Source organism: Schistocerca piceifrons, chromosome X, assembly GCF_021461385.2.
Source record: "Schistocerca piceifrons isolate TAMUIC-IGC-003096 chromosome X, iqSchPice1.1, whole genome shotgun sequence".
Taxonomy (NCBI): Eukaryota; Metazoa; Arthropoda; class Insecta; order Orthoptera; family Acrididae; genus Schistocerca; species Schistocerca piceifrons.
Genome location: NC_060149.1, coordinates 261249416 through 261274624, shown reverse-complemented (window position 1 = coordinate 261274624; position 25209 = coordinate 261249416). Strand labels below are relative to the sequence as shown.

The 25209-nt window shown below is 39.8% G+C and overlaps 1 protein-coding gene across 1 annotated transcript in view; it reads right to left on the bottom strand.

Moving 5' to 3' along the window:
* The window catches only part of LOC124721935 (sodium-coupled monocarboxylate transporter 1-like), a 243272-nt gene that overhangs the window by 31651 nt on the left and 186412 nt on the right, over window positions 1-25209 (bottom strand). Inside the window, exons 6-9 of the mRNA XM_047247093.1 lie at window positions 21133-21200; window positions 14707-14861; window positions 14456-14596; window positions 9981-10089 (exon numbers count right to left, since the gene is read on the bottom strand). Of these exons, the coding sequence (XP_047103049.1) occupies window positions 9981-10089; window positions 14456-14596; window positions 14707-14861; window positions 21133-21200 (473 nt within the window). The remainder of the gene's footprint in view (window positions 1-9980; window positions 10090-14455; window positions 14597-14706; window positions 14862-21132; window positions 21201-25209) is intronic.

Sequence of the window (25209 nt, the reverse complement as noted above, 5' to 3'; positions counted from 1 at the left end):
GTTTTCATCATTAAAGTATTCTGTCAACTGACTGGCTGCCTTCTTTGCTCACTCAATCGCCAACCTGCAGCAGAGAACTACTTACCCACTCGTACCCTGCAGTAAACTCATATTACAATATTGGTATCAGAAGTGGATAGTCAATTCAAAACTCCAAGAAAACATGGGTCTATTGCTCTATAAGGTTACTCTTGGTACACAAATGCCCACACTTTTTGAATTATGTCAACCTACTCCAGGGGAGGAAGCAGCCTCTGCTCACGACTTTATTGGTGCTCCCTGCCGCCGTTGGATAAGCAGCTGCCAGCAGAAAGTCGTATACTCCTAGCTCACTTGTTTGTTACATAGTTTAATTCTTAATTTCTTTGTGTGTTTTTGGTACTTGCGTTGTTTAAGTCATAAATTATTATATTTGAGTATTATTTGAGAGTTGTAGCATTGCATTTTAGTATCTGAATAGCGTAAAATCGCGTAGTCTCCTTCCGCCACCAAGCAGTGTGTCAGCAGTGCGCAAGTAGCAGCATTACTGGATTTACTAGGCAATCTTGCATTTTAATAACCGTTTAAATTTTGTGTCGATTTGTTTGTGCTCTCTGCAGATTAGTTCAGACCTTCTTTGCACAACAGTTTTTAGCATGGATAGGGACTGCAACTGCTGTGTTTGGATGCAGGCTGAGTTGGCATTCCTTCGCTCCCAGCTTCAGGCAGTGTTGGCTTCGGTCAAACAGCTTGAGGCTGTTGCCAATGGGCATCACTGTGGGGGTCCGGATAGGGGTTTGTCGGGGATGGCCAGTTTGTCCCACGCATCCCCCGATTGGACTACGACTGTGGTTGCCCGGGATACTGCCCACATTGAGGCTGATCCCTCACCTGTGGTAGAGTGGGAGGTTGTCTCATGGTGTGGCAGGGGGCGAAAGACATTCCAGAGGGCTGAACGGAAGGCCTCTCCAGTTTGTCTGACGAACCGGTTTCAGGCTCTGTCTCAGGCTGATACCAATCTTCGGCCGGACATGGCTGCTTGTCCTGTTCCAGAGGTTGCCCCTCAGTCTGCAAGATCTGGGCGGTCGCAGAGGGTGGGCTTACTGGTAGTTGGGAGCTCCAATGTCAGGCATGTAATGAGGGCCCTTAGGGATATGGCAGCAAGAGAGGGGAAGAAAACCAATGTGCACTACATGTGCATACCGGGGGGAGTCATTCCAGATGTGGAAAGGGTCCTTCCGGATGCCATGAAGGGTACAGGGTGCACCCATCTGCAGGTAGTCACTCATGTCGGCACCAATGGTGTGTGTCGCTATGGATCAGAGGAAATCCTCTCTGGCTTCCGGCGGCTATCTGATTTGGTGAAGACTGCCAGTCTCGCTAGAGGGATGAAAGCAGAGCTCACCATCTGCAGCATTGTCGACAGGACTGACTGCGGACCTTTGGTACTGATCTGAGTGGAGGGTCTGAATCAGAGGCTGAGACGGTTCTGCGACCGTGTGGGCTGCAGATTCCTCGACTTGCGCCATAGGGTGGTGGGGTTTCGGGTTCTGCTGGATAGGTCAGGAGTCCACTACATGCAGCAAGTGGCTACATGGGTAGCAGGGAATGTGTGGCGTGGACTGGGCGGTTTTTTAGGTTAGATGGCCTCAGGCAAGTACAGAAAGGGCAACAGCCTCAAAGGGTGTGGGGCAAAGTCAGGACATGCGGGGGCCAAGCAGCAATCGGTATTGTAATTGTAAACTGTCGAAGCTGCATTGATAAAGTACCAGAACTTCAAGCACTGGTAGAAAGCACCAAAGCTGAAATCATTATAGGTACAGAAAGCTGGCTGAAGCCAGAGATAAATTCTGCCGAAATTTTTACAAAGGCACAAACGGTGTTTAGAAAGGATAGATTGCATGCAACCGGTGGTGGCGTGTTTATCGCTGTTAGTAGTAGTTTATCCTGTAGTGAAGTAGAAGTGGATAGTTCCTATGAATTATTATGGGTGGAGGTTACACTCAACAACTGAGCTAGGTTAATAATTGGCTCCTTTTACCGACCTCCCGACTCAGCAGCATTAGTGGCAGAACAACTGAGAGAAAATTTGGAATACATTTCACATAAATTTTCTCAGCATGTTATAGTCTTAGGTGGAGATTTCAATTTACCAGATATTGACTGGGGCACTCAGATGTTTAGGACAGGTGGTAGGGACAGAGCATCGAGTGACATTATACTGAGTGCACTATCCGAAAATTACCTCGAGCAATTAAACAGAGAACCGACTCATGGAGATAACATCTTGGACCTACTGATAACAAACAGACCTGAAGTTTTTGACTCTGTATGTGCAGAACAGGGAATCGTAAGGCCATTGCAGCATCCCTGAATATGGAAGTTAATAGAAATATAAAAAAAGGGAGGAAGGTTTATCTGTTAGGCAAGAGTAATAGAAGGCAGATTTCAGACTGCCTAACAGATCAAAATGAAAATTTCTGTTCCGACACTGACAATGTTGAGTGTTTATGGAAAAAGTTCAAGGCAATCGTAAAATGCGTTTTAGACAGGTACGTGCTGAGAAAAACTGTGAGGGACAGGAAAAACCCACCGTGGTACAACAACAAAGTTAGGAAACTACTGCGAAAGCAAAGAGAGCTTCATTCCAAGTTTAAACGCAGCCAAAACCTCTCAGACAAACAGAAGCTAAACAATGTCACAGTTAGCGTAAGGAGGGCTATGCGTGAAGCATTCAGTGAATTAGAAAGTAAAATTCTATATACTGACTTGACAGTTCTGGCCTTACATTAAATCAGTAAGTGGCTCGAAACAGCATATCCAGACACTCTGGGATGATGATGATGGCATTGAAACAGAGGATGACACACGTAAAGCTGAAATACTAAACACCTTTTTCCAAAGCTGTTTCACAGAAGAAGACCACACTGCAGTTCCTTCTCTAAATCCTCGCACAAACAAAAAAATGGCTGACATCAAAATAAGTGTCCAAGGAATAGAAAAGCAACTAGAATCACTCAACAGAGGAAAGTCCACTGGACCTGACAGGATACCAATTCGATTCTACACAGAGTACGCAAAAGAACTTGCCTCCCTTCTAACAGCCGTGTACCGTGAGTCTCTAGAGGAACGGAAGGTTCCAAATGATTGGAAAAGAGCACAGGTAGTCCCAGTCTTCAAGAAGGGTCGTCGAGCAGATGCGCAGAACTATAGACCTATATTTCTGACGTTGATCTGTTGTAGAATTTTAGAACATGTTTTTTGCTCGAGTATCATGTCGTTTTTGGAAACCCAGAATCTACTCTGTAGGAATCAACATGGATTCCAGAAACAGCGATCATGTGAGACCCAATTCGCTTTATTTGTTCATGAGACCCAGAAAATATTAGATACAGGCTCCCAGGTAGATGCTATTTTCCTTGACTTCCGGAAGGTGTTCAATACAGTTCCGCACTGTCGCCTGATAAACAAAGTAAGAGCCTACGGAATATCAGACCAGCTGTGTGGCTGGATTGAAGAGTTTTTAGCAAACAGAACACAGCATGTTGTTATCAATGGAGAGACGTCCACAGACGTTAAAGTAACCTCTGGCGTGCCACAGGGGAGTGTTATGGGACCATTGCATTTCACAATATATATAAATGACCTAGTAGATAGTGTCAGAAGTTCCATGCGGCTTTTTGCGGATGATGCTGTAGTATACAGAGAAGTTGCAGCATTAGAAAATTGTAGCGAAATGCAGGAAGATCTGCAGCGGATAGGTATTTGGTGCAGGGAGTGGCAACTGACCCTTAACATAGACAAATGTAATGTTCGGCCGCCAAGTGCAGGTCTTATTTCATTAGGTGCCACATTGGGGGACTTGCGGCCAGTGATGAGGATGAAATGATGATGAGGACAACACAACACTCAGTCCCCAAGTGGAGAAAATCTCCAACCCAGCTGAGAATTGAATCCGGGCCCAGTGCTTGGGAGGCAAGCACGTTACCACCCAGATAAGCAGGCAGACAGTCAGTTAAGATGATAAGGCATATGAGAAAATACTACTCTCCACTGTGGAGTCACTGTAGTGATGAGCTAGGCAAGTCACTATTTGCCCCAAAAATCAAGTACACCCAGTACCTAAGTCACGCAAGTATACTCTGTTTCAAGAAGCTGGCAACTAACACAGAGTTGCAAATCCTGCCCCTACCTTCCATCAACCTGTGGGTCCACAACAGACATGCTGGTACCAGTGAATAAGTGACTCAACCACAGTGAACAATAGTAAATTGTGGAAGAAAAAAGAGGGGAAAAACAAAGAGGGATACAGAAATTCAGTGCTTAAGCATTTTAGGAGTGAGATACTATATTTAGTGTAAAATAAAACAAAAAGGGACACACACCAAAGTCTTATTCAAAAATGAAGAAACATTGATAGATGTGAAAGTGTCCTGTTACAGTAAGACTAACAAAATAGGAATCCAGAGGACTGGGTTAAGCTAAGAAGGGAGGAAATGTAATGCCCCAAACACTGCCAGCTGGAACAACAACCAGCAGCCAAAGCCAGACCGCAGTTACCAGCCAATGCCCTGCCAGCTCACTGATGTCAGCAAATGGGCACCTGCAACTGGCACTTCCACATGAGGGGTGTCATGCAGACTACTGTCACATGATTGACTGATTAACCAACTACGCCACACCAGGCCATCAATCCCATTCCAGATGTTTTGATGCAGTCCCAGTACAGGGGGTCTTCCACAGCTGCCACCGTATGGAAATGGAATTTGCATCACCAGGACCATCCCATCACAAAGTCGTCACAGCTGAACCGTCCAATGACTCACAGCCTGTGTTGGTAGTCACTAAAACCATGACACTGACTCCGCCTCTGTACATGGGCACCACCTTGCTGCTGCACTGCCACACTGCAGCCACCAGCTGCCACGTGCTATCATGATGTAGTAACTGGGACACTGCAATCGCTGACGGGAAACGCCTGCATTGGGACACACATACCAGTGTGCTGAAGCCTGAGGATCACTTTGCATCACCTGCAGTCTGTCTGTTTCAGAGGTGTTGAACCATGTATATTCATGTTCATCAGTAAAGTGTTCTATCAACTGAATTGGTTTCCTTCTTCACCCATTTCATTGTCAACATCCAGCAGAGAATCACTCACCCACTCCTATCTTACAGTAAATGTAAGTCAAAACATTCAGACCACATATATATGCACATAGTTCCAACTGGAATAGTCACATTAAAGGCTGATTTCACATTGAGACTGCTGTTTACAGATATAACTGGCTTCAGTGTATGTCATACTGATTTACAGTTTTACATGTGTGATGTGTTGACAAAATTGATATGTTTTATCATTTTATTTATTACTTTATACTTTTCAAAAACTTATGTACATAGAGCAAATCATGTGGTTGCAAATAAAAAGATTGACTAATGTCTTACATTTACATATGGTGGCAACTGCGTGAACTAAGCAGTGGCATCAGTTGTTGCTGTATGCTTTACTGAACATAGTTTAAAAAATATGAAAGATGTTGTTCAGAATTCTTACATTAATAATTTTTTTATTAAATTGTGTTACATACTGAGGACAACTGGAGGAGTTGAACAGACAGAAGTGATGTTATAAGGCATTGTACCAGCAGTGGTATATCAAAAGGACCATACATCTTTCGGTTTTAAATGACCTTTCTCATAAGTTTCACACAAAAAAACTTTATAATTTGCACTGTTTGGTGTCAAAACTAGTAAAATTAAGTCATGCAAAAATGTAGGAAATATGTAGGGCTTCATTTCAGATCAGTGCTCCCTATCTCTCATTCCCCATCAAATTTTAGCCTCACCAATACCCCCTCCACTCCACCCACTCTTCCTTCCTAACAGCCTTTCCTACCCCATTAATACTACACTTCACTCCTCCAATATTATACCGTCACATCCCTACCCTCCATAATGAACAACCTTTTCCTCTTCAACAACAGACTCCCTATGCCAGGGCAGGTTATTCCAGTTTTTGTGCCGGGAAAGTGCTACGTTTCGGTATCATGTTTTAAATGTGCTCTTATTGTGTTTTGTTTTACCTTTTATTATTACTGTTTTTAACTTTAAGAGCAGGAAGTCATGTTGGGATCAGCCCATAGTAGCCAAATTCCAATGACTTTTAAACAGTTCCGAAAACTGGGAGCTTCTTGTGGTCTCATGCTCATTAAGCAGTGTCCTGTGAGATGATGCCTGATGGAAAAAGATTTCAAACTCCTCCAACAGGTCCATATGCCTTCCCTCCTTGCATGGATGGAGCATTCTCATACGTGCGCACAAAACTAGTGCACTGTTGCAACTGTGATGTAATTTAAACAGTGGCCTCAGTGTGAGGTCAATCTTTGACATGAATACTCCAGTTGGTACTATGTGCATATATAAGTGGTTTTAATGTTTTAACTTACATTTACAGGTATGAACCTTATGACTGTCTCACATTTAAAGCCTAAAAAACTGTACATTTAATGAGGCATGCATGTTATCTTGTTGTAAGTGGTTCTTCATATGTCTTTTTAGAACTGAAGATGGCCACAAAGTGACCAGAACCTAGATATGGAATAAATATTATTTGTGACTGATTGTTGTACCGCTTGCTACTTGGAATAAATAAAGTTTCTGGCCACAAATGTTCCCAATAGAATGAACCGTGTCACTTTTATAATTAATGTTCCAGTTTCAAAATGCTGTAGAAAGAGAACCACTGCTCAGAATGGCGTCAAATTTGAACAACATACTATTGATGCAGGGGGAAACATCATGGGAAAAAAATTAACAAAAATTTTATTGATAGATAGTGCCATAAGCAACTCTATTTAAGTAATTAAATGAGGTTGGCTAAAAACAACAGCTTTGTTTTGGGCTGCACATTGTAACACCTGTGCTGTTCAATGTGCATGACTACACAAGTTTTGCAGTCAACAGTTGTGGCACTGTTAGTTATGTAAGCCCATCCACTATGAAAGGGTCATAGCACACCAGATGAAAAACGTCAGTTTTTATTTGTCCTGAGGCCAAACACCACATAAAACCAAAATGACATTGGTTTATAATTGTTCTGAGACTGGTGCAAGGTGTGTTCAGTATACTGTCCTCTGTTTCCTGTCACAAATAGAAATAAAAAAACAGCATATTCCACAACAGATGGGAGAGTCTTGGGTCTTGTTCAAAATGTATTGTACAATGTGTGCTTCAGTTCAGCTCCATTTGTAATTGGAGCACTGAACCAACATCTTTTAGACAATTCCACACCCAGAAGTCACACAGACTACGATGAGGTGAGCTGGATGGCCAGGTTGTAGGGAAATTATCGCTGATAATTCTAGCATTTCCAAAATACCTCTGCAGCATCTTGCATAAAAATGATCCTACCCACACATCCATACTGTTGAAGGGTTGGAATGACAGTGGTATGCAAAAGACTCATAGCATTTACCAGTGATGGTACAGGTAACATGACACAAAGGACTAATTTCTCATTTCCTTAAAAAAAATTTGCAGCCCTACCATAAACAATACCATCAACCTGCACCATAAAGTCACCTTTGCAGAATGAAGTGCTATCGGCTGATGAGTGTGCAGATTTTCTGTTGCTCATTTTCTGCAATTATGTGTACTGACATGTCATTGGAGATGGAAATGGGCTTTTTCTGTCCACAGAATGTTCCATGGCCATTCATTGTCTGCTTTCGTGTGAGCAAGAAATTCCAGAGCGAATGCTTATCTTTCTGGCAGAACAGCAGCACACAATGCCTGAAGATGGGAAGATTTTGTATGGATAGCAATGCATGCTGTTTCATTGGATTTTATGTGCCATGCTCACAGGTGCAACGTTTGTGGAATTCAACATGTAATGCTTGGCCACATCTTCAACAGATATTGAGTCAAATTATGGCTGCCACATTGCACTGCAAAAGAATCAGTCTTTTCAAATTTTGTAATCATTTCTTGTATACCCTTAGCAGACATCAGAACAATGCCCTTTTTCTTACCCTTGAGTGTCTGGAACCTCTGCAGGACTGCTGGCACATGGTCACTGTTCTTGTAAAACTGCTCTGCCACCAGAGTGTAAGCCTTCATGGAGACAGTCATGCTGAGTGTATCAGGTACAAACTGAGGAACAGCTATGTGTTGCATGGCTGTTGTTGTGCATATTCTGATGCTTACAGTGCTACCTATTGCTCAAATTTTTGTTAAATTCTACTTTTCACCACAACATCCCCCCTCCCCCCCCCCCTGCCTCAATAATATTCTGTTGAGATTTGATGTCATTCTGGGCAGTGGTTCTGTTTCCACAGCATTTTGAAACTGAAACTTTAATTATGGTCACCTTGCACAGGAATGATAAAAGTAGAGAATTAGGGCACTTGCACAATGATACAGATAATTGTTTTTCCCATCTAGAATCTATGGGTGAAATATGAATGGTTGCCATGTGACAATGTAAATATACACTCCTGGAAATGGAAAAAAGAACACATTGACACTGGTGTGTCAGACCCACCATACTTGCTCCGGACACTGCGAGAGGGCTGTACAAGCAATGATCACACGCACGGCACAGCGGACACACCAGGAACCGCGGTGTTGGCCGTCGAATGGCGCTAGCTGCGCAGCATTTGTGCACCGCCGCCGTCAGTGTCAGCCAGTTTGCCGTGGCATACGGAGCTCCATCGCAGTCTTTAACACTGGTAGCATGCCGCGACAGCGTGGACGTGAACCGTATGTGCAGTTGACGGACTTTGAGCGAGGGCGTATAGTGGGCATGCGGGAGGCCGGGAGGACGTACCGCTGAATTGCTCAACACGTGGGGCGTGAGGTCTCCACAGTACATCGATGTTGTCGCCAGTGGTCGGCGGAAGGTGCACGTGCCCGTCGACCTGGGACCGGACCGCAGTGACGCACGGATGCACGCCAAGACCGTAGGATCCTACGCAGTCTGTAGGGGACCGCACCGCCACTTCCCGGCAAATTAGGGACACTGTTGCTCCTGGGGTATCGGCGAGGACCATTCGCAACCGTCTCCATGAAGCTGGGCTACGGTCCCGCACACCGTTAGGCCGTCTTCCGCTCACGCCCCAACATCATGCAGCCCGCCTCCAGTGGTGTCGCGACAGGTGTAAATGGAGGGACGAATGGAGACGTGTCGTCTTCAGCGATGAGAGTCGCTTCTGCCTTGGTGCCAATTATGGTCGTATGCGTGTTTGGCGCCGTGCAGGTGAGCGCCACAATCAGGACTGCATACGACCAAGGCACACAGGGCCAACACCCGGCATCATGGTGTGGGGAGCGATCTCCTACACTGGCCGTACACCACTGGTGATCGTCGAGGGGACACTGAATAGTGCACGGTACATCCAAACCGTCATCGAACCCATCGTTCTACCATTCCTAGACCGGCAAGGGAACTTGCTGGTCCAACAGGACAATGCACGTCCGCATGTATCCCGTGCCACCCAACGTGCTCTAGAAGGTGTAAGTCAACTACCCTGGCCAGCAAGATCTCCAGATCTGTCCCCCATTGAGCATGTTTGGGACTGGATGAAGCGTCGTCTCACGCGGTCTGCACGTCCAGCACGAACGCTGGTCCAACTGAGGTGCCAGGTGGAAATGGCATGGCAAGCCGTTCCACAGGACTACATCCAGCATCTCTACGATCGTCTCCATGGGAGAATAGCAGCCTGCATTGCTGCGAAAGGTGGATATACACTGTACTAGTGCCGACATTGTGCATGCTCTGTTGCCTGTGTCTATGTGCCTGTGGTTCTGTCAGTGTGATCATGTGATGTATCTGACCCCAGGAATGTGTCAGTAAAGTTTCCCCTTCCTGGGACAATAAATTCACGGTGTTCTTATTTCAATTTCCAGGAGTGTATATACTGTCATACTCAGTATTTTGATCTAAGATGTCTGAGATATTAGTGACTTAACTGAAGGACATACTGATAAACAATATTCACCTGTGATGTAATAGGATCACAATCATGGTACCTTGCAAATATTAGCATCCCTGCATACACTGTCAGGAAAACAATGGCTGTCCAACCAACTACATTTATCCACATCATTCTGGAACATATAAATGTTTATTATTTATTTAAACTGAAACATATTTCATAGCAGGAATGACAAAATGAAATTTTTGCCACATCATTTTACGCACAAATGAGTGTGCAACTTACTGTAATATAATCCACACCTATTTTCCTGCAGTTCAGTATATGGTTGCAACTGATTTTGATACATCAGGTCAAGAACTATACTTCTGTTGCAATCTAATATTGATATGCACCAGTTTTACAACAGGGCGTCTGCAGAGAAATATGCCATGTGCCCTCCACAAATATATTAGCTCACTGAAAAAAAGTTAAACACCAGGAATGAGTGGTCCAGTTTGCATATCACTTGGAACATTTGCATACTATGAAAGAACATGGAAATTATTAGAGCTGTCATAATTTTAACATCTAGAATGATCAGTGGGTCAGTTTATTCAAAGGAGGATAGTTGAGCTATACGTGCTTATGAACCACAATTAAATTGTGCCTCCAGATCTGGTGGCATGGCACATCCAACTATTGTAACATGGAACAGTCCATATTGTTAACTCTTAAGTCTATCTGATGTGATTTTACAAACTCCTCAGTTTTGTATGATTTTGGTGCTTAACTTTTTTGTCAGTGAGAAATATGTATGCAAATGTAACTATTCACTACAGGTGATGAACTAGATTTAATAACTGTCTGCATGACAGAATAGGTTAAAAATAAGAAAATTAAAATTTACTTATTAATTAAAGAATTCATTAACCATTGTTTCATAAATAAAGTATTACACATTGGCTTTATTTAAAGATATTAAAGCAGATGGATTCTACTCAGGTAACAGCTATAGCTTTATCCCTGGCATGATAAGTTTATACTTTTTGCTGGGCACAAAATCGGCAAACCTCAGTGTAATGCAAACCACATTGAAATAGTGATGAAAAAGAGTTTTTTTTTTTTAACTTTGACCTTATGGTAGATATAATACAATCTTTAAGAAATGAAAACTTCTGAGTCAGTTTCATTAAAGAAATGAGATCAATGTATTTTAAGAACTTACTTGGTGACAACACCAGATAAATAATGGCCATGAAGTTTAGGAAATACATTTTTAGCAAATGACACTCATGTGGATAAAACAAAATTGAATGACTTGATGACAGGCATTCAGCAACAGATGTTCTGAAATTAGTAAATTGCACTTTGAGTGACATCAGTGAGATAATTGTAAACATAGTCCCATTAGCAGCTGCATACTTCAAAGTGTAGGAATAAGGAGTTGGAGTTGGTTATTACTTTAAATAAGGAAGACAATGAAACTCTTTTACTGCACCAAAATGAATTTTCAATCAAGAGAACTATCAAATGATGAGGCAAATCATTGGGAAACATGGAGAGTTCAACAGAGAGACACATTTATTATTCATAGATAATATGAAAGCTTTCAGTAAAGTAAACAGAGAAAAGCTATGGAAGATAATAAACAAAAAAGGAATACATGTAATAAAGGTAGTAGAAAGTATGTACCAAGGATCAGAAATCACCACTGCAGGAAACAGAAAATCTAAGATCCAGATAAATTTGGAAGTGAGACAAGAATTCAGCTTGTTACAGATTCTTATTTATATTTATATGGATGACATGCTGAGGCAATGGGTGAATAAATTAGGTCTTTATATATACGACCTTTACTTGTGGTGACTAGGTTTGGATATGATGTCTGCAACAAAAGAAATTATTCGATAATATTACTCTTTGCTGATGACCAAATTGTATTGCTGATGCATGCTCCAAACAGCTGCCGAAGTTATACAATCTATAAGTATCTTAAATTACTGAACCATCACCTCCATCATAAGTACTGAAACATAACACAAGCAGTACATTTGCAAACAGTTGCAATCAGCAATTTTGAGTAATACTTCTAAAATCATCTACAGTGTATTATTGGTGCTTCTTGCAAAACAGCACCAGGACACACATTGCATTCAACTAGTGTGTAAGATGTCCCATAACTAATTGCTTTACTAGTAATGCTTACTCCTTTCCATCGTGATCATATTACAGTGCAAATAGTGGAACATAGGAATGTGTGCACTCATGAATATCGTTTTACAAAGCCAATTCATTAAGTAAAGGAAAGATGAGGTGCAGAAAACACACAAAAAAAAAACACCATCTCAACAGGCCTTAAATGCTCAACAGTACTGACTGGCCACCATGTCATCCTGAGCCTGTAGGCATCACCAGATTCAGATACAGAGGGGGCATGTGGTCAGCACACCACTCTCCCGGCCATTATCAGTTTTATTGACCAGTGCCACTACTTCTCAATCAAGTAGCTCGTCAGTTGACCTCACTAAGACTGAGTGCACCATGCTTGTCAACAGCACTTGGCAGAACTGGACAGTGACCTATCCAAATGCTAGCTAAGTCTGACAGCACTTAACTTTGGTGATCTGACAAGAAATGGTGTTACCGCTGTGACAAGGCTGTTGGCTGAGGTGGAGACAACATTTAATTGAAAACTTAAACGACAGAAGATTCACAATAAGCGTAGCCTCGGATGTCATGATGTTTATCAGTAACCACATGTTATCATGAAATAGTGGAACATCAGTTTATTATGTTAAAATTATGAAATTCCTGCCGAAAGTATAAAATTCACAAAGATTTATGGTAGTTATGGAACTTAGGTTATGAACTTAGATAACTCTATTACAATGCGTTTCACAAAATCTTGACCGCACAGAAATAGTTTTGATTAGTAAATCTTTAAATGAAATAGTATGAAAAGAAGATTAATGCCTGTGCAACATAGTTATCATCACCACTGGTGGTGCAGTGTTCCTGTGTAAAAGTCTTTGAAAGCAATAGATATTGATCTTGCTGGCCAATTCAATAAGTAGCAGCTTATTGGTGGTCCAAATGTCTTTCGTGGACTGAGAATGCAGTTCATATGTGATGTTAGTGCTGTCTTTGGGGGCAGTACATGATTGACCTTGGCTGTTGTATATGGGGGAACCATGCAGACTACAGTGGCCTTTAAGCTTTCCCTGATGCAGACATTCTTGCTTGGAAGACTTGGAGTATAGCGGAGAGTACTGGACTACTAGCGAAGGTTCCCTATGGTACCTTGGTTCCAGACAAGCCATTTAATTTGTCCACAATAAGAAAGAAGAAGCTGAATGCAGATGAGCATTTGTTCATTTGAGTGAAAGTAGGCAACAACAACTGTAAAATAAAGATTACAGGTGATTATTTGTTGTATTATAGACAATAAAAATTCCTTATCTCCTTTACCAATTCCTTATTAAAAAAAAAAAAATATTCATTCACTTATATTCACTGTTAGTGCATGGTTATGCACTAGGTGTAGTGTGACCTTGAGGCAGCTGATGTGTTTTGTCTGGTGATGAGGCACTTTGCTACCTTAAGAGAGTGGACTTATTGAGGGGCCAATCATCAGATGTCTGTCTGCATTCACTGATGGCGCTAAAGTTTAGTTTAAGATGTGGTGATATGCTGAATACTAGTACACACTGCACCAAATCAAAATACATCAATTATGCATTAACAATATTAAAGATGGAAACATTAATTCTTTCTCTTTAGTTTAGGTTAGCTTATATGTAGCAGTGAATAACATCTGGTCTGTATACAGATATCAGTTTTTGAATGTAGAAACAACGTCATTCATCTCTCCTTTCTCCACATGCACATATAATGCTCCTTTATAACAAACAACGAGTTATTGCTAAGGGATTTTAAGCATCTTATGTTTAATTTTAAATAGTATTTTACAATCAACATGCCCGTTAATTGACTGTTGAAATATGTGATATGAACTAAAAATATGTATGACATGAATTATAAATGAACCTGCAAATTTCAGACTAAGTTTCAGGAAAGTTTATGAATAGCATAAAGTATTTTATTCAAAGTAACAAAATAATGAAGTAAACATATCAAAGATCTAAAATGGAACAGTGCACACTGGGTTCTTATTTTCACAACACTTTGGTAAAGACTCTACAAAGTTCGAAAGAGGGAGGAAAGAAGTTCAGTGGTAAATTGTAGCTTTATTTATTTTTTATTTATTTAGCTCTAAGTAAGTTTATGAGATCTGCTCAGATTGTTTAGTCCCAGCCCAGCACACAGGTGTAACATCTTACATACAGTCAGTGAAGTGCATGCTGCACATAGTTTAAGATAAATAATTATACAGGATGAAATCAGATAGATACAGTGCTAAAGAACATAACATGCTGGTGCATATGTATTACATAAAAGTACAGGAGTAGGTATATACAAAATAAGTAAAAACAACTATGGTAAATTGTAATAAAACAACAAGTGAAGGACACTGCTGGCAGTGCTCATATACTTACTGTCTAGCTTTATTGACAGTTCTGACAGTGAGATACCTCTGAACTTGCAACTGATTCGCACCATAAACTGTGTTGTGCAGAAATCCTGCTCCAATCAAACATGACCAAACTGTGTATCTCTCTGTAGGATCATAATTCCAACTGAAACAATGACCTTGTGTGAAATTCATGAGTAGATGAAAATTAGTGGTAATCATTGCAAGATATATTAAGAAATAGTGACATAATCTGACAAACCATTGGTAACTTACTTGAAGAACTCTGTTCTACCAGCTTTTGCATTTCTCATCCACACTACTTCTGGTCCACCAATATCCATTGTTCCTTTTGTAAGAACTGCTATCATGGAGATGAAGAGGACAAATACTTGAAAACAGTCTGTCCATACCACTGCTTTTATTCCACCCTATGAGAAAATGAAAATTTACTCTTAAATATAATGTGTCTACCTATACTTCTTTTCTCCATTGAGTTTCTTCATGTGTGAGGTCTCATTTTTCAAGTAAATGATTTTTTTGTGAAAGTTATCATGTAAGTAGTGGTGGAAAATTTTGTTTTTTGTATAAATACATCTAAGAAACAGCCAAACTCAAAATTTTTAGGCTTATGAGAGTTTCATGAATTCACCTGCTCTTGAATGAATGGTAAAATATTAGATGCAATAGAAATAGGATGCTTTGAAGTGATCGTACAAAAAGTATAGCCAGGTGCAGCAGATCAAAACTGGAAATTCAATAAGTATTTCTTCCTTGAAAGTAACTGAATATAGCTATTTATTTTTCTTTTTTTCACTTGGCTGACACTGATTTTTCCCACTAACAAGGCCAGTACCCTTTGCTATTGGATTAATTTTTACAATTTTCTTCTGATAACATTGGCTGATCATTGTATTACAATATTTATGAAGGCATATAAGAAATCCCACTAAAAAGTCACTTCTTTCTGGCATAATTAACATTCAGAGAAATGTAACAAATTTTGTGTCAACACAAAACATATGAAATTTCTTTGAAATGCATAACCCAATGACTGGTTTAAAAAAAAATTATGTCTGACCCATATTCATTTCAAATAATACCATACCTCAGTTAGTTTTATGAATAAAAAATACATTGTTATATTTATTAAAAGCAAAACTCTTACATTTCATTATTAATAAACTATATTTACAATCTGGCAGCACATTTAGTTATAGCTAATAGAAAGGTGGACTAGTAATTATGGACTTAATAGCTGCAGAGATGATATCATTGTCTGACATAATCCTTATTGTTTAAAGTTGTTTAATCTTTATTAGCTATTCAGCTTCACCTGTTGGTTTCTGGAATATATTAATAGCAACATAGATGGCATGAGTTTGTTGTAGGTGCTTCCTTAGTCTCTCAAGATAAGATAGCTCATGACAGGATATTTTAGTTGAATTTAAGCATTATGTTCAATATTATCCATTACGGATTGGAGGCAATGGTTGTTATGTCTTCAGAATTATAATTGGTACCGTTTGACCATATTTGTAGAACAGAAATACAGCTGAATGCTACCAGTTATAATTGATAAGCATTAGAACATTAAAATTTCTCTTGTTTAGATTATGAAACACAATCAGAAAGTTGCAAGCTTTTAATTTTTCTTAAACAAGAACTGAAAATTTTAGAACCTAATACAGCAAACATAAAATGGTCAAATACTGTAAATGGCAAAGTATTTTTATTGTAGGTTCACTCATTATGAAAGTTCTATTAAGTTCAGGTGATGCAAGACTTACATATTAGCTAAACATCATGAGCAAATTAAAGGATATAAAATTAACAGAAACAAAAAATTGTGAGATTAAAGAAAATCACAGAAGTGACTTTGAAAAAATAAAACTATTAAAAGAAAAAAAGAAAAATGATGACACAATAATCACATGCACACACACACACACACACACACACACACACACACACACGGTATGGTCACAGAAATGAGAGCACCTGCCAAAAGCCTGAATAACCACCTTTTGCAGTGAAGACACCCAGGAAGAAAAGCAGTGAGGGTCTGGAAGGTGCTGACTGGGATGTATAGCCATCCTGACTCCAGGGTCATGGCCAGCTGCACCAGGTTTCATGACTGAGGATACATGGAATGAACAGCCCAATAGAGATGGTCCCACAAATTCTCCATTGTGTTTAAATCTGGAGGGGGTATGGTGGACAGGGTAGTATGATAAACTCATCTTCAAACCATGCACATACACTGTGAGTTGTGTGCCATGTTGCATTGTCCTGCTGGTAGATGCTATTATACAGAGGAAAAACTCAGAGCATGTAGGGGTGTATGTGGTCCCCAAGGATGTATGAATATTTGTGTTGATCCATTGTGCCTTCCAGAATCATAAGCTCACCAAGGCAATGCCACGAAAACATTCCCCTGACCATAATGCTCCTCCTGTGGCCTGGACCCTTCCATCAATTGTTAGAAGGTGTTTGCTTTCAGATACTTCATGCCAATGGAACATAAAATGTCATTCATCTGAAAAGGCAAACCTGTCACCCTTCAGTGGATGTCCAGTTGAAGTACTGGCATGGAAATTCCAGCCTTTGTCACCAATGAACAGCAGCCAGCACGGGTGCGTGAACAAGGTGCCTGCTGCAGAGGTTCATACACAGCAATATTTGCTGAAAGGTCATTGAGGAGACACTAGTGGTAGCTCCTTGGTTCACCTGGGTGGTCAATTGCTCAACAGTTGCAAGTCTATTTGCTCATACACATTACCACAGCTGTTGTTCGCCCTTGTCAGCTATGCTTTGTACCTCAGCACCAGTTTTGGAAAAGGCCATTTTGGCAAGTACAATATACTTTAACCACACCAGCATTCAAACAGCTTACAAAGTTAGCCATTTCAGAAATGCTTCCATCCTTGTCCCGAAAGTCAATGACCATGCTCTTTTGGACCTCAGATAAATCACTCTGTTTCTACATTTTGATAATGATTGCATTCTTTTCTGTGTCTCCCCAATACTCTTTATGTACCTTTCACTGATTGTGCTACCACCTGCCATCTGTAAGTGGTTAACGCACATTGATGTAGAACATAGGCAGCAGTCACATTAACTTCATTGGATAAATAGTCAGGATGAATAATGACAGTACTTCAGCATCCAGAGACAGTTGTCATTTGTGTCTGAGTTCCATATTTGCTTGAATGTGTATGTGTATGTTGTCTAATTCAGAAGAAGGCATTTGGCTGAAAGTTTACTTATTTAGCAGTCTTTATGTTGTGCCTGTCAGCAATTAAACATCTGCACTATGTAGTGAGTAGCAACCTATCCATATATATCAGCTTGTAATTAGCTCTATACACAAAAAAAAAAGAAATCCAACAAATTCAGGTCATGTGGCCTGGGAGGCCATGGTATTCGCAAGCCACAACTGATACACTTGTTGTTGAAGACTTATGCTACGTATGTTGGAACAGCCCCATGAGAGTGTGCCAGTGCACCATTATTTCTGTACAACATATGCAGCCTTTCACCATAAGGAAAATTTTAAAATCATCAATTAGGATGTGTTGTGGGAAATGAAGGTGCACACCATCCATAAATCAGTCAGATAGGAAATATGACCTGTCAATCAATCACCAATGACACCTGCCTAAATATTAATGGAAAATCTCCACTCATATGCCACCTGAAAGGTAACATGTGGATTCTCATAAACCAAAAACATGTGTGTTGTGGATGTTCACAATAGAGTCTTGGGTGAAGCATGCTTTCTCTGTTAATAACACATGCACTGGACCATTCTCACATTGCATAAATACCAAATGGAGGAAGGAAACCCTGTGTGGGAATTCAGGTGCAGTCATTTGTTGCACTATTTGTACATGATATAGGTTCAGTCGGCCCTTCTGCAACATCCATCATACAGTGGAGGGTGAAATGCATTCTGTTGCAGAAATCCTTTCGGTACTTGTGCCCAGCACTGTATTCACTTCTTGTCATAAATGTTCCTCTAGTCATAGTGTCGCATTGTTCTTGATCTACCAGCATGTTGCACATTGGATTTTAATGAGCCAGTTTCGTGGAGATGCTGATGAGACCTAGTGAACACTCTGCTGTCTGGTTATCTCCTTTGAGGATCCACTTTGTGATACAATCCTGTTGCCTCCTGTGCACTGCAATTTGCACAGTTGTACATGACATGGATGTCAGCCATATCTTCATTTGAAAATAGGTGCAGAGCCATAGCAACTACTTCAAATGTTACCTGTGACCACTGTGTTTGCTGCTGATTGTGAGAACTGTTGCCTGGAACAGAAGGCCATGTTTATACTGAAGTTTCACTGCTCATATAACATTAGTATGGCCTGAAACTTGACCTGTGATTGGTTGCTTTAAGGTCACTCTTCACTTCACAGCATTGAAAGTAATGAACTCAACTAACAAACGGTGATGGGTCAGCAACAAAGCTACAGCATAAACATAGCCTTAGACATGAACAGTGTTGTAACACTGGCATGACTGTACTTGTGCATACATTGTGTCAGGGAAACCATTGGTTTTTCGACCTACTGTATATTTTTCAGGATTATTTTCTTGTTTCATTTGTCCTCTACTCACTCCTTTTATTTGTAAATATGTACACCCTGTGTGTGTGTGTGTGTGTGTGTGTGTGTGTGTGTGTGTGTGTGTGTGTGTGTGTGTAGTTACTCAAGCTTCTTAGGAAGGAGGTTATGGGTTATCACAATTTCTGACAATCTACTTAGCTTCCAATGTACAAAACAGACGTAAAATAACTATTGTCAGAAAAAGCTCCAGTAACATACAGTTTTGACAATCTATTGGGATAGAGTCACTTTCAAAAGATGGAGTTTCCATGACTAATATTCATTATAAATTTCAGAATGCTTACAGTAATGAGTGGATGGCTGCTGGTAGAATATGAAGGCAGATTTGTAGGCATTCACTCACAAACTTATTAAATTTCTATGCATATCCATGTTTCACTTTGTCATGGCTTATTATTTATGTTCTCAGTACTGTCAACAAGTCTCTATTACAATCAAATGAGCATTGTAATTTTGTGCACTGTAAATATTATGAGTCTCTTTAAATCAATTGAAGTTGGAGACCATGTCCATTAATGCAGCTGCAGTACCTGTAAGCATGCACACTCCACATTCTTTAAACAATTATGATGGGCGTTTGAAAAGTCCATGCAAAGTCTGAGAGATGCCACCAAGGTCATGTTTAGTTAGTAGCATCTTTGGAAAGAATGCACACCAAGTTTCAGCAGTATTGGTCTATTTCTTTGTGGTCAGCATTCGTGTGAATCAAGAAAGTCGAGTGATTGTTAAAACATGGATGAAAAAGAATTTCATGTGGTGATTAAACATTACTTTATGAAAGGCAAAAGACCTCAGGAGACTAACGAGAATCTTCATAAACATTACAGTGACTCTGCACCTTCGATGCTGAACATTCTGGATGCTCTGTGGAGGTTACGACTCCAGAAATCATTGATAAAATCCATGATATGGTGACGGATGACAGAAGAGTTAATGTGTGTGAGATTTCTAATGCTGCTGGCATCTCAAATGAATGGGTACATAATATTTTGCAAAAACATTTGGACATGAGAAAGCTATCCGCAAGATGGGTTCCGCAATTGCTCACGCTTGACCAAAATTGGAATCGTGTGAAGTGTTGCAAGGATGGTTTGCAGCTGTTCAGGAAGAATCCGCAGGACTTTAAACATTGTTTTGTCACTGTGGATGAAACATGGACACATTACTATACTCCTGAGACCAAGCAACAACTTAAACAATGTGTTACCAAGGGAGAATCTGCACCAAAAAAGGTGAAGACCATTCCTTCAGCCGGAAAGGTTATAGCGACTGTCTTTTGGGATTCACAAGGGATAATTCTCATCGACTATCTGGAAAAGGGTAAAACTATTACAAGTGCATATTATTCATTGTTATTGGACCGTTTGAAAACTGAGCTGCAAGAAAAATGCCGGCGATTCAACCGCAGGAAAGTCCTTTTCCATCACGACAATGCACCAATACACACCTCAGCAACTGTGGTTGCAAAATTAATGGAAATAGGATTCCAACTCATTTCACATCCCACCATATTCTCCAGACCTGGCTCCCTCGGACTACTATTTGTTCCCCAATTTGAAGAAATGGCTGACAGGACAAAGATTTTATTCAAATGAGGAGGTGATTGCAGCAACTAATAGCTATCTTGCAGACTTGGACAATTCCTATTATTTGGAAGGGATCAACAAATTAGAACAGCAATGGCCAAACTGTATAAGTCTAAAAGGAGACTATGTCGAAAAATAAAAAAAGATTTACCCCAAACACATATGTAGTGTTTATTTTTGCATGGACTTTTCAAACGCCCCTCATATTTCCCTGACATTAATTATGACTTTGCATTGACCATGCATGATACTCTGAAATTTCAAAACAGTATTAGTAATAAATGAGTATGTGATATGTATGCAATGACCATGAGCCAGTTATGTATGGAGGACATGAGTATGAGAGCCAAAAAGTGAATCCACATGCAAATTATAACAACTAAATGGAAAATAATCCATACAAATTTTAATCTCATTCTTTATTTTATGTTTCAACACCTAATCCAAAAGATTTTAAATAGTTTTGAAAGTGTACTCACTATTGTTGTGTAGAATATAACCACTATGTACATCACAGAAACAATTATTTCAGTCTTCAGGCCAGTGACTGCAAAAATATGAAAAACAAATTTCAATTATAATGTTTGTCATTCTGAACCAAAATACACTAGTAGAAAGTGAAAAATGAACATTTCTGGAAAATGAAACATATGTAAAATCCATTTTTGTCTGAGGTAGTGAGAGAAGGCACAAAAGACAAAGATTATACACCATGCTGTAGACTGAATAGAAATCATGTGGTGTGCATGGAAACACTGAATCTATTACAACTATGTTTGACTTGATGAAAGGGTGGTCTATTATTTTGAGTTTTGAAGTGGGTTATTTAACACTGAAAAAATACCAATGTGACATTTATGAGCTCTGAAGACTGTCTGATGCATTGTTTTCTCCATGAACATCAGTGTTACCTTATCTATGTCTTATTCTTATAATGCCATTTTGAAGCTAATGACACACAGCTGTATCTAAGAGCCAGTATTGCTTCTATCATTTCAGGTTGTGACTCCCAACCTTTATTCATTATTAATGTGAGTACAAAACCTAGGTTTCAAACTGAATCTTAAGTAACAGGTAACTGTTAAATCACACTGAAAATTGATAACTGGACATACCTGTGAAGTCATTCTTCCCATACCTCTTTCTTTATCCTACTACCCTTAACATAACATTGGATCAGCATTTAAATTTGGTATACTAGACTATAACACCATTTAGGAAGTCTATCTTTTGGCTATATGAAGCTCAAAATTTAGAAAAATGTTTCCATCTATAACCAAGCAAAAACTAGATCATTTTTTGTTCTTGCTGACTTTCTACTAACATGTTGTGTTGTGGTCTTCAATCTGAAGACCGGTTCGATGGAGCTCTCCATGTTACTCTGTCCTGTGCAAGCTTCTTCATCTCCAAACAACTACTGCAACTTAGATCCTTTTGAATCTGCTTACTGTATTCATCTTTTAGTCTCCCTCTATGGTTTCTACCCCCACAAACGTACATCCAGTACTAAATTGCTGATCCCTTGATGCCTCAGCATGTGTCCTATCAACTGAACCCTTCATCCAGTCACATTGTGTCACAAATTTCTTTTCTCTTCAATTGTATTCAGTGCCTCCTAATTAATTACATAATCTACCCATCTAATCTTCAGAATTCTTCTGCAGCATCATTTTTCAAGAGTTTCTATTCTCTTCTTGTCTAAACAGTTTATTGTATATATTTCCTTCCATGCATGGCTACAATACTTATGAATACTTTCAGAAAAAACTTCCTAATGCTTACATCTATATTTCATGTTAACAAATTTCTCTTCTTTTGAAACATTTTTCTTGCCATTGCCAGTTTAAATTTTACATACTCTCTATTTTGGCCATCATCAGTTATTTTTCTGCCCAAATAGCAAAACTTATCTACTACTTTAAGTGTCTCATTTCCTAATCCAATTCCCTCAGCATCACATGATTTAATTCAACTGCATTCCATTATTCTTGTTTTGCTTTTGTTGATGTTCGTCCTATATCCTTCTATCAAGACACTGTCTGTCCCATTCAACTGGTTTCCAAGTTATTTGCTGTCTCTGTCAGAATTACAATATTTTTGGCAAACCTCACAGTTTTTATTTGTTCTCCCTGAACTTTAATCCCTACTCCAAATTTTCCTTTGGTTTCTGTTACTGCTTGCTGATAGTGCAGATTGAATAATATCAGGGATAGACTTCAACCCTGTCTCACTTCAGTCTCAACTGCTGCTTCCCTTTCATGTCCCTTGACTGCTGTCTGGTTTCTGTGCAAGTTGTAAATAGTTTTTCACTCCCAGTATTTTACCCCTGCTATCTTAATAATTTCAAAGAGAGTATTACAGTCAGCATTGTCAAAATATTTCTATAAGTCTACAAACACTATAAACGTAGGTTTGCCTTTCCTTAACCTATCTTATAAGATATGTCATGGAGTCTGTATTGTCTTATTTCTCTAGAATCGAAACTGATGATCCTCAAGATCAACTTCTATCAGTTTTCCCACTCTTCTGTAAAGAATTCATGTTAGTATTTTGCCACCATGACTTGCCAAACTGATAGTTTGGCAATTTTCACACCTGTAGCAACTGACTTCTTTGGAATGGGAATTATTATATTCTTTTTGAAGTATGAGGGTATTCTGGTGGCCCCATACACCTTGCACACCAAAAAGAAGAGTTTTGCCATGGCTGGGTCTCCCAAGGTTAACAACAGTTCTGATGGACGGTCATCTACTCCCAAGGCCTTGTTGTGACTTAGGTCTTTCAGTGTTCTGTCAGATTCTTTTCTCAGTATTATATCTCCCAACTCATCTTCATCTTCTTCCATTTCTACAATACTGCCTTCAAGTTCATCTCCACTGTATAGACCCTCTATATACTCCTTTTACCTTTCAGCTTTCGCCTCTTTGCTTAGAACTGGTTTTCCATCTGGGCCCTATGTATTTATAGATCTGCTTCCCTTTTCTCCAAAAGCCTCTTTTATTTTCCTATAGGCAGAATCTATCTTTCCCTTAGTGAAATATGGTTCTAAATCATTACATTTTACCTCTAGCCATTCCTGTTTAGTCATGTTGGACTTCCTGCCAATCATATTTTTTAGATGTTTGTATTCACTTTTTTCTGCTTCTTTTGCTGCATTTTTATAGTTTTTCCTTTCATAAATTAAATTCAATATTTCTTGTGTTATCCAAGGATTTCTTTAGGCCTTGTCTTTTTACCTAGCATTTTTATAGTTTTTCCTTTCATAAATTAAATTCAATATTTCTTGTGTTATCCAAGGATTTCTTTAGGCCTTGTCTTTTTACCTATTTGATCCTCTGCTGCCTTCACCGTTTCATCTCTCAAAGCTACCTATTCTACATCTACATCAACATCTATATCTATATCTACATCTACATTTATACTCCACAAGCCACACAAAGGTGTGTGGTGGAGGGCATTTTACATGACACTGTCATTACCTCCCTTTCCTGTTCCAGTCGCATATGGTTTGTGGGAAGAACGAGTGCGGGAAAGCCTCTATGCGTGCTTGAATCTCTCTAATTTTACATTTGTGATCTCCTCGGGAGGTATAAGTAGGGGGAAGCAAAATAATCGATACCTCATCTAGAAATGCACTCTCTCAAAACCTGGACAACAAGCAACAACGTGATGCAGAGCACATCTCTTGCAGAGTCTGCCAGTTTAGTTTGCTAAACATCTCCATAACGCTACCACGCTTACCAAATAACCCTGTGACGAAACGTGCCACTCTTCTTTGGATCTTCTCTATCTCCTCTGTCAACTGACTTGGTATGGATCCCACACTGATGAGCAATACTCAAGTATAGGTCAAACGAGTGTTTTGTAAGCCACCTCCTTTGTCGATGGACTACATTTTCTAAGGACTCTCCCAATGAATCTCAACGTGGCACCCACCTTACCAACAATTAATTTTACATGATCATTCCACTTCAAATCATTCCGTACGCATACTCCCAGATATTTTACAGAAGTAACTGCTACCAGTGTTTGTTCCGCTATCATATAATCATACAATAAAGGATCCTTCTTTCTATGTATTCGCAATACATTACATTTGTCTATGTTAAGGGTCAGTTGTCACTCCCTGCACCAAGTGCCTATCTGCTGCAGATCTTCCTGCATTTCGCTGCAATTTTCTAATGCTGCAACTTCTCTGTATACTACAGCATCATCCGCGAAAAACCGCATGGAACTTCCGACACTATCTACTGGGTCATTTATATATATTGTGAAAAGCAATGGTCCCATAACACTCCCCTGTGACACGCCAGAGGTTACTTTAATGTCTGTAGATGTCTCTCCATTAAGAACAACGTGCTGTGTTCTGTTTGCTAAAAACTCTTCAATCCAGCCACACAGCTGGTCTGATATTCCGTAGGCTCTTACTTTGTTTATCAGGTGACAGTGCAGAACTGTATCAAACACCTTCCGGAAGTCTATGAAAATGGCATCTATCTGGGAGCCTGTATCTAATATTTTCTGGGTCTCATGAACAAATAAAGCGAGTTGGGTCT